The sequence below is a fragment of the Fundulus heteroclitus genome, chromosome 23 (assembly GCF_011125445.2).
Source record: "Fundulus heteroclitus isolate FHET01 chromosome 23, MU-UCD_Fhet_4.1, whole genome shotgun sequence".
Lineage (NCBI taxonomy): Eukaryota > Metazoa > Chordata > Actinopteri > Cyprinodontiformes > Fundulidae > Fundulus > Fundulus heteroclitus.
The window spans coordinates 7797828-7808480 of NC_046383.1; the positions used below are offsets into that span (position 1 = coordinate 7797828).

The following is a 10653-nucleotide window of genomic DNA, read 5'->3' on the forward strand; positions in this document are numbered from 1 at the left end:
GTCAGTTTTTTTTTTCTTCTGGGCTTTAACACACATTTAACACCAGAACTCCTTCATCTCTGGGACACAGAACCTGTTTCCCTCCAAAACGGTTTGACATCTGGACATCCACATGCTGTTTATAGCTGTGTGCAAGTGTTGGAACAGAAGAACGCGGCGACTTCAGGTATCTGGAAAACGTTCCTATGGATGATTTATTTTAATCCTCCATGATGTCACACAAGGGAGCAAAAAACACCTTAAAATCTATTTTAGCACAGAAATGAGAGTCTACCACGTGTAGCATACTTTGTATTGGGATGCAGACCCATGGATCTGCCTGACATCTCTGTTGACAAATTCTACATTTTAAATGTTTCACTGATGGTTGACAGGAAACTGATAATCATCCTATGAATACGAGCGATGCCATCGTAATCAAACGGATCAACAGATTTAAGAACATTTTTATTATGGAAGATCTAACAGTAGTTAAGACGTTTTTGTCCATTGGTGGTTACCCGTTAGGAGACTGTTTGAAAAATCTGCAAGTTGTTTTTTCCCCCAATTTATCAGGGATTGGTCTATATTTAGACACTATGTCTGCATTTGCATGAACATGTCTGAAGCGTAATAATTTTAAAATGAGTCTACCAACGCGTATGTTAATGTAGTGCACCGTTTGTGCACTCCCCCTCCTCTTGCATGAATCACTGCATCAGAAAGGCTATCAGCCCGTGGTTCTGCTGAGATGTTCAGAAAGCAGCCTTCAGTGCTGGTGTCTCATCCACCCACTAGACTCTCAGTGGGGTTTAGCTCAGGAGCATCAAGGACAATATAAATTCCTGTTAAAACCCACACTTCTTCCTTCCACACAATTTTCTATTAACATTCACAGAACGGTCATCTCCTTTAGCAATTATCTTTTTTTTTTTTTTTGGTCAGGGTTCCTACAAATGTTTCTGGTCAAAATTTTAGACTCAAATCTGACTTTCTCAGTTCCTTATAAAAAAGTTCAAAATGAATTTGACAGTAAACAGACTTAAATAAAACCAGGAAGTATCAGGCTGTTGGATGGCTAGAAAGAAAGCATGGAAATGCACGTTTCCCGTACTAATGTTGAAATGTAAAATACCTAAATCCACCGGTATCCGTTTCCAGACCTTTACAGGCTGTAGGGTCCCTGCTTTGCAGCTAATCCCCCCACCCCTGCCTGAGGAGGAGTGTCAATGACCGCTAGATAAGTAGTAGGCAACAGTGTTTCCCATGGTTGTTTAGACCAGCGGCCTTCAAACTGGGGTCCCCAGACCCCCGAGGGTCTGCAAACCACAGGTTGGTGGTCTGTGAAACGCATGATGTCGGGCCTGAGGAGGCTCTGCTGAGGACAAATATTTAACTCTGTCTCGTTCATCAAGTACGGTAAAAGCCATTTCAGCTAAAATGAGGAAGTATAACAACATTGAGTTTCGCTTTACCGGGAATGAGGATGTAATCTCCACCAAATCTCTAATATTAGGTGTATTTATATACACATGCATAACATAATTCCTAATGTATTTGACAGTACAAAAGGCTGTTTAAAACACGAGGAATCTAAAGGGGTCCTAGAAAAATGTTACCACTTCTAAAGGGTTCCTGGCCAGAAAAAGTAAAAAAAAAAACCTGCTTTAGACTACAATCTAGCATTTCTGTTGCAAATCATCCCTGCTATTCTTCAACAATATTAAAATGTTCAGGTGTTATTAGCTATAAGCATCCAAATTAAACTTTAAATTACAGAATTCTGTAATGAATCTATACAACAGACTGGTTCCAAGTACTAAAACTAAATCACTTTTTGATAATATTCGTATATATATATATATATATATATATATATATATATATATATATATATATATATATATATATATATATATATATATATATATATATATCCACCTGTATGTGGTCAAGAGGAATTTATCCTGTCCCAAACAGACGATCAACCTCTACATGCTGGAAATAATCAGAGGGCGCTTGAGTCTCATTTAAAGATAATACTTTATCTGTGTGTCAACACAAAAACAGAAGTTCCAGCATGTTTATTTTCAAATAATTACAGTTTATCCTCAAGAAAAAAAAAAAAGAAGACAAATGACAACAGGGTGCGAGGGGGGGAATTTAAGGCTCTGTTAAATTCTCTGCTTAAAAACCAAAAAAAGGATCCTGAAAACTCAGAAACAAAGCAGAAGCTAGTATAAAATTAAGCTTTAAACTGGCTACCCATGTCATGTTTTAATAAATATGTTACTGTAATAAAAAGAAAATACAAAAAGTTAAAACAGGAGGAACTGAAGCCAGAACCTTCACCGGACCACACGGCAGCAGGAGTTACGGATAACAGGAAATCAGCGCGTCCCCAAGTTAAAGCGACGCGGTTCTCGTCTCGGAGTGTCGGCCGACTTTGGTCGTTCCCAAAAAACAAAAAAACGTGAAGGAGAAAAATAAAATGCAAGGAGTGAAAACGGAAGACCTGGGTCCGGGGCGAGCCTCGTCTTTTAAACACAGAGTTCAGGCTAGAAGCAGAAAAATAATGGCTCACTTTAACATTTTCACTTTGGAGCCGTTTTCCCGCCGCTTTAGGCCACACAGACGACGACACTCAGCCGTAACGAGACTTTTGTCTAACTTTAGAAGGCTCTAAAAGACCAAAAAGGACACACGTCGCTGAGGTTTTAGAAAGTTCTGAAAGAAGATGATCAGCACACCGGTTTTAGTATGCATGCTTAAAAATCTAAATGTTCCATTATAATGAAATACTTTTATCAAATCCCAAATCTTAGACATGACACAATATTAAAGAATATAATAGTGATTAAAGCAGCTTTAAAAAGATGCTGCAACCTCACAAAACACTTTCTGCTTAGTATGTCAGGAAAACCTCCATCTATAAGGACAAAAGAAAAAATATTAAAAATAATAATAATAATAAGACAGAAATTCACAGAGGGCCGCTCTGCTGAGTCAGTTCGTACGGCTGCTTTCAGGCTCGTCACGAAGGCCGTTGAGGTTGCAGCAGAAGCATCTTCCAACACTTATCAAAAATAGGTCTCTTCTGTCTCTGTGACAGAACGGTTACCCCGGTGCGGTCAGTTTTAGTCGACGTCAGGTTATCCTCGGGTGCTGCGAAAACGCCTGCAGGGATAAAAAAAAAAAAAAGAAACAGGTTTCCGGTTAACGGCAGAGACAGAGAACACATGAGCAGATGCAGCAGGTTTAGGAAGGGCTGGTGGGGGGGCGGCTGGAAATAGAAACTACAATGAACTTCCTGTTTTGGACTCTCAGGACGTGACGCTTTCCTCCTGCCGCTGTCTCCTACGTCGCTCTCTGCTCCCTTCCTCCCCGACCTGAGCTAGGGCTGAACGATTTAGGAAAATAATCTAATTGTGATTTTTTTTCTTCCATTTTAATTTATCATGTGTTTTAAAATATATACAAAACAACAAATCAATTTGTTTCCTCGCCATGTGGATTAGTTGCTAAAAGACCCACAGCATCTAAACTCGGAGCAGTAAGGATTGAGTTCTGCCTACAATATATTTCAATCAAAATTACAATTTTGACTTTTCTCTGCATTAACCACAAGCAACAAAAATGGCGTCTAAATAAAGATGTTTGTAAACAAGGACTATTTTAAACAAGAACTTTTAATGTTTCTATTTATCAGAATATTATTCAAGAGAACAGCTTTTAATTGATTTGGACATCAATCCTTGTTGAACATAAAGTGAAACCAACAAGGAAGTCTATGTATTAAACTGATTGACCTGTACTTAATGCTTTGTATGATTATATAAACTCTAAAACAAGTAATAAAATTAGATTATCTCACTGCTGCAACTGTCTTCCCTTCCATGCGGAGGCAAACCCACTTTAAACATTTTACCAACACCTAATGGAAGTGTCTAATTCCCTAATTGTTACATAGCCAAAAATTGCAGACCTCTGCGATTTGGAAATTGCGTTTTTTTAAATCACGATTATATTGAAAATGCGATTAATTGTTCAGCCCTAACCTGAGCTGCTCAAATCAGGGTGCTTGCTCTTTTTCCAAATTAAAATTCCAGACTTTTTTAAAACTGATATTTTTTTTCCCCAAGACCTTAACTTTATGTACTTGTATACTTGTGTGCCTACTGCCTACTTCATTGGTTGAGATTGTACAAACTGTTTATTAGAAATGTTAATTTTTATAGGCTAGTATTCAATGAACAAATGCATTATTCACAGTAAATTATGCTTTTACTGATGAATGATGAAAACGTTTCAAAACATGAAAATCACAAGTACATGAATTTCACATCAAACAAGTGTCTGATTCCATTAGGCTAATACAGTACGTGACCAGTTAGTAAAATTATAGTTTTATAGCCTACCTTCCTATTTCTCATTTCACAATGCCTTTGAGCATACTGTAAAATTCTACCATACATTTTTTTCCCCATACTTTATTAAGACTTTCACACAAAATTCAAGACTTTTCAAGGTCTGGAAAACAGTGTTTCAAAATTCCATACTTAATAAGACTTTCAAGACTTGCGCAAGCACCCTGTCAAATAGCGGCGTCCTCGTTTTCGGCATGCTTTCAGCGATCTTATCATGACATTTCATCACATTTTAGCAAAGAATCAGCCGGGGGCCAACTGTGCCTCCTCCTCCCCTCTTACCTCTTCCTCACTGCACCACGCAGGCCGTGCAGCACTGCTCCTGCTTCTCCGGCAGCGTGGAGTAGTTCATCTGCCGGACGATCTCCGCGAACAGCTCGTCCACCATCGTCTTGCTCTTGGCGGAGGTCTCGATGAAGGGGCAGCCCCACTCCTGGGCCAGGGCGCGCCCGTCTGAGCCGGCGACCTCGCGCTCGGACTCCAGGTCCACTTTGTTGCCGACCAGGATCAGCGGCACCTTCTCGAAGCGCTTAACTCGCACGATTTGGTCTCGCATCGGCCGGATATCCTGGAAGACGGGGGAGACACTGGGATGAAGCTGCTATTTTGAACCCTGATATTTTGGGGGTGCACTTCAGAAAATACAAGCTTACATCAATTTCCCATCTGTGCAAAAAAGAAAGTTAGAGTAGATTTATATGGCACGCTTTCAGACAGAAGTCATAAAGTGCTTCACAGGAAGCTAAACGTGATCATCTCACTTACAAACGACCATCTTATATTTGCTTTTTATATCTCAGACGTGTAACCGTGTCCTGAAAGCCACCCTAAAGATCCACATTTCTCCTATTCAGTTCATTTTTCACATGCATTTCCATTAACTGGGGCAGATAAATATTAGAGGATGAGGTTTTCGGATGATAGGGATGAACTGGGTAGGGATAGGAGGGAGGGAGGAAGGAGAGATAAGGACTGAAAATGATTGTTATTACTGAGCTACGCACAGATCAACCAACTTTGATTCACTGAGGTTAGCGAAACGTCTTTAAATGAGTAAGGATATGTACACTGGAGCATAAATGATGTCTTTATTTTCCTCTATCAAGGAACCTGCAGCCCATTTCTTCTCGTATCGGTTCCAGGTTTAATGGAAAGTCGCTCCATGTGGGGATCGGCAGGTCAGACCGTGAACATCTGGGCCCGGGTGACGCACCTCTGGTGCGAAATCTATCACTTTAAAATAACACCCAACGTCTTAATTTAAAGCTTTGTGAGGACACGTCGTGTCAAGGACCTGTTACACACGCGAGGGAAATCCAGATTTTTAGCTTCATCGTTATCCTCCTCGCTACTTCCTGCATAACTCGACCGAAGAAGCCGACAACACGCCCGTTTCTGTGTTTGCAGTCGGTGGAGAAGCGTCTCTGTCAAAAATATCGACTCAGAAGACAAGTGGAGTGCAGCGATTTTAAAGCCAATGCAGGTTTAATTTGTTTGAGTGTGGCCCAGTGGAGACAGTTGCTATAAAATGTCAAGAACAAAGGAAAGAAGAAGAAGAGCTGGGCGTGAGCGGACGGCCGTTCCTGTTGGGGCAAAGCCCACAGAGCCGGATCAGACGTGGTTGAGTTTAAGTTTTCTGCATGAATATGATTTTAAAACATGAAACGTTCTAAGACCAGCAACTTTTTGTGCACAAAAACGGCACCATAAACTCTTTTTGTATAAAATCTGCTTTTAAATACAGAAGCGTAACGGATTTATGTGCCGGCAGTAACGAAACTCATTTAAATTCCCTGTGCTAGTTAAGTTTGATCTCACAACTCTTAATAAAAGTGGTAAACTGCAGTTTTAGGTTGAATTAATAGACAGAAGTCAAGGTGCTTTTAACGGTTTCAGATCTCAGCATTCATTTAGTGTTTTTGTTTTACGCAGCCGGCTCTGCAGATGGAAATCAACTCTGGCTACATTCTCGCATATTTACATTGTGTTTATAAAATGTGCGTCGTCCTCTTTGCAAATAAATACACACAAATAAAGATATTCAAATGAAACGGAGAGCTGTGAAATAAGAAAGTATTATATTACTGGGTGAAAGCAGAAGGAGAAACAAAACTTCCTCTCACTAAACTTCCCTTTGGGCCTTTATTTTACATTTATCTACTCCAAAACACTTTGATCACTTAAGTATAGGTATTTCTGCACAAGTACAACTTTTTATATATATATTTTTTTAAAACATTGATACAAAACACTTTATTCCCTTGCATTGAGCTAAAAACAGACGTCTGGATTAGGCAATAACTTTTATTTGCCATTATGGGTGTAAAAAACCCCCACATTTCTCTGGAATATGATAAATTATAATAATGTTATTATAGCAAGCTGGGAATGTTACTCTGTTTAAATTATTTTTTTTAGCATTGCCTTCAGGAGAGCGTCAGGAAATATGAAAAGAGAGATTCATTAATAAAACTGATGCATGGAAGAAGCATTTTCTTTTAAACAATTGCTGTATTTTATTTTTACAGCAGTGTCTGTGAGGCCTTCATGGGGTGCAGTGATAGTTTTGTGGCCAAAATGCTGATGCTGACGACTTTTAAATACTTTTTAAATTTCAACAAGTACAAGATCTTCTGAGAAACGTTTAAATTTACAACCCCAATGCCTAATCTGGATGCACAAAAAAGGTAACAGTGCTGAATATCTTTATATTCTCATAAACATAAAGGCGGATTCTTCCCCGTTAAAGGGGAGTTTTCCTCTCCACTGTCGCTACATGCATGCTCGGAATGAGGGATTGCTGCAAGTCGACGACTGGAAACTTTTAACCAACCTGTCCTGGACGATTTGACAGAATTGACTTTTGTCAAGCGCCTTGAGATGAAATGGGCCGTGAATGGGAGCCACATAAGTGAACTACACTGAGCTGAACATGCAACAGTTTGACATTGCGACACAAACAAGTAATGAAATAATGAGAATATCCTGAAATCTTTTCTGGCCTGATCAGTGCATTTCTAAGTAGAATCAAAAGGATGTTTGTACCATTTGGGATTTCATGAGCCACTGGGTCCAGTTTGTACATTTTAATCAAATAAGTTAGTGTGTGTGTGGAGTAAAAACAGCCTATATGGGTGTGTTGCTACCTGGAAGGACTGCTGGTTGACCAGGCTGTAGACCAGGATGAAGCCCTGGCCGTTCTTAATGTACAGGTCCCTCATGGAGGCGAACTGCTCCGTCCCCGCCGTGTCCAGGATCTCCAGCACGGAGGGCGACGAGTCCACCTCGATCTCCTTCCGGTAGAAGTCCTCGATGGTCGGGTCGTACTTCTCGATGAAGGTGCCGGTGACGAACTGCACGGTGAGCGCGGACTTGCCGACGCCGCCGCTGCCCAGCACGACAACTTTGTATTCTTTCATTGGGGCGGTGGAGGCGGGCTAAACGGCGCGGCTACCTACACTCCCTCCATACACGCCGAGCGGGCCCGAAGAAACTGCTGACGAGTAAAGCGAAATAAAAAAAACACACGCCCGGCTCACGCAAACCCCGCTCCGACGCTCATGGCTTGTGTCTCTGTCTTTTTCTGTCGGGCCTGCGAGCGACTAAAAAGTTGATGTCGGGCAACTCCGACGTTAGCTCACGGTGAAGCTAGCTCCTGTCTGGCTGACTTCCAGCTGAGCCATCCCGGGGCTTCGAGCCTTCACAGCCGATCCGACGCACCACAAGTCGGCCTCGACTCGCTGGAGAACTCGCCGCCTACCTACAGACAGCAAACCACGGTGATCCGCGTTTAACCTCCTCTAGCGACGGCATGCCATTTCCCCCTCACCCAAACATCAGCCCTCCTGTAGCGCAGCGCCGCTTACGTCCGGGGTCTGGGGCCTGGTTCTGGTTCCGGACCGGCCCGACGACTCGGCAACCGCGCGTCCTATCGACCGAGGATTTGGGCCGTTTTCCAACGGTCCATTAGCTACAGGTTTTTTAGCTTCTTCGGTCTTTGTTGGACTCAGTGTGGAGCAGTTTTTTCCAGCAGGAGGAAAATCTTTTTTTTCCTCCAACTGGTTTCCTGAAGCCAACGGTCTACTTCCGCATTTCACAATAAAAGCCTCTGCAGACCTTTGTGCTGCGTTTCAGTCACCCCGGAAGTTGGAGTTCGGATTTTGGAATGACGTCACTCCCAGTTTAACTACGCTCCCCACTGAACTTCAGAAAAACACTGAATGTTTTCTGAAGTTTATGCGAATGTCAGAAACAAAAGCCAACTGTTGGCGTTTCTTTCTCTTCGTCAATCTGTTAAATAAACACAATTCGTTTCTTTTTTTTTTTTTCTTTTTTTACAAAGGCAGGAATGACAAAATAACGCGATTCGTTTTCCTTTCGGTTTTAATTACATAAGGAGCCACACAAACGTCGTAAAATCAGGGTGTTGGTGAAGATTCTCAGTCATCCGGGTCACGATCAGTCAAGAAAAAGGTTATTTTTAAAACCTTTTTTGGAATAAAATCAGGGACAACAAAACGTTAGAGGGAGTGCCCTTCAAAATAATAATGTCAATTAATAAAAAGTTTATAATTCTGCAACTTAGAGCTGCTGAACCTTATTTTTGCAGGCGGTATAAATAAAAATATCACAAACTTCACACAAACAATATGTCTAACCTTTATGCATGTAAACACTAATAGTTTCTGAGCTATGGTTGCATCCCATTAGCCTCTGAAAATGAAAATAGGACCTGGGAATGGGGTAAACCTGAATAAATCCTTCAAGTTAATACAGTCAGAAGTCAACAACAACAAATAAAAGGTTAGGATTCCAATATGGTGAGGGCCAAGAAAGCGTTTTTTATTTTTTTATTTTTTTTTATATTACCTTCTTATATACGTGCATGCAAACAACTTTTTCGGTTTAGAGTTGCAGCCGCTACATGTGACATTAATTCTCTTACAACTGTGTGTAGTAAAAAAAAAAAAAAAAAAAAAAAAAAACATGTTTAATCACAGCTTACTGTTTTGATGCAAGGAGCTGCCGTGTTGGAGCCGATAATCAGTGCGTTCCATTTGTCCTCGGTAGTCGGACTTCTCAACCTCCAGGTCGGAAAATTTAACTGGAACAGCCTTTATGAGGCCCGCTACTCGCAGCAACATTGAGTAAAACCTCCTACTTTAACTATTTTTAACAGCTTTCTATTATCGATGTAACATTGAGTCAGTTGAACAGGTGCTGCCTGTTAACGTTCAGCAGACGGGATGTTTCTGCTCTGTTTATTTGCACAAAATACCGCCTGGAAACAGCGTTATTTCTGACACAGAAATAACATACTCAAACTTCTGAGTACAAACAAATCACGTTACCTTTGAACAAATCTAAAATCAAATCTGGGAAATACGAACTTCAAGCTGTTTCAGTGTCGTCAGAAAACCAGATAACCAGATAACCTTTGGCTGTATGTGTGACCAGATGCGTGACCAGGCTCACATCAATTATAAATACAATAAAATATTAACATTCATCACCATATTATGCCCTTAATACTGTAGTTACATTTAATATGTGACTAATAAAACTATTTGGTGAGGAACCTCTGACTCTTCCATTTTCTGACTAAAACTAAATAACAGGCCAGGCTTTGTATTTGTTAAAAAATACAAGTTAATAACAATGCCTGTAAGTAAAGAAAGTAAGTAAAAGTTTATTTATATAGCACCTTTGACAGACATTGAGGGTCACAAAGTGCTTTACAAAATGCACAATTAGACAATAAGATAAAACAATAAAACATCAGAGGAAAGAAAAACCCATCACTTCAGCAGTAGAGTAAAGTATAATAGTCATAGAAGAACAGCCGACACACTGGAGTTGTTAAAAAGCTTTGCGAAAAAGATACGTTTTATGTTTGCCCTTAAAAGCATCCCCAGATTTAAGAGAACGTAATGAGAGCGGGAAATCGTTCCAGAGCGTTGGCCTGGAAGGAGCGATGATGACATCAGCCTTCGAGAAGGAATATACGGACACAACAGGAATCTGATGTATAAGGGAGCCTGACCATGAAGAGCTTTAAAAGTCAGCACCAGGATTTTAAAATTAAAGCGATAAACCGCTGGGAGCCAATGGAGAGATCTTAAAATCAGGGTAAAATGGGCCCTTCTGTCGGTGCGGGTCAGCACTTTAGCCGTCGCATTTTGAACCTGCTGCAGACGGGACAGCTTCTCTTTTAAGACAAGAAAAAAAAAAAAAAAGGTTGTTACAA

General features: G+C 40.7%; 1 protein-coding gene across 1 annotated transcript; it reads right to left on the reverse strand.

Annotated features, from left to right (window-relative positions):
- Window positions 1-2048: 2048 nt before the first annotated feature.
- Window positions 2049-8225, reverse strand: rap2c (RAP2C, member of RAS oncogene family). Its single transcript, XM_036127307.1, has 3 exons — window positions 7553-8225; window positions 4689-4974; window positions 2049-3156 (listed from the first exon to the last, which is right to left on the reverse strand). The coding sequence occupies exons 1-2, from the start codon at window positions 7823-7825 to the stop codon at window positions 4696-4698; spliced, it is 552 nt and encodes a 183-aa protein (XP_035983200.1). The 5' UTR covers window positions 7826-8225; the 3' UTR covers window positions 2049-3156; window positions 4689-4695.
- Between the last annotated feature and the right edge of the window lie 2428 nt (window positions 8226-10653).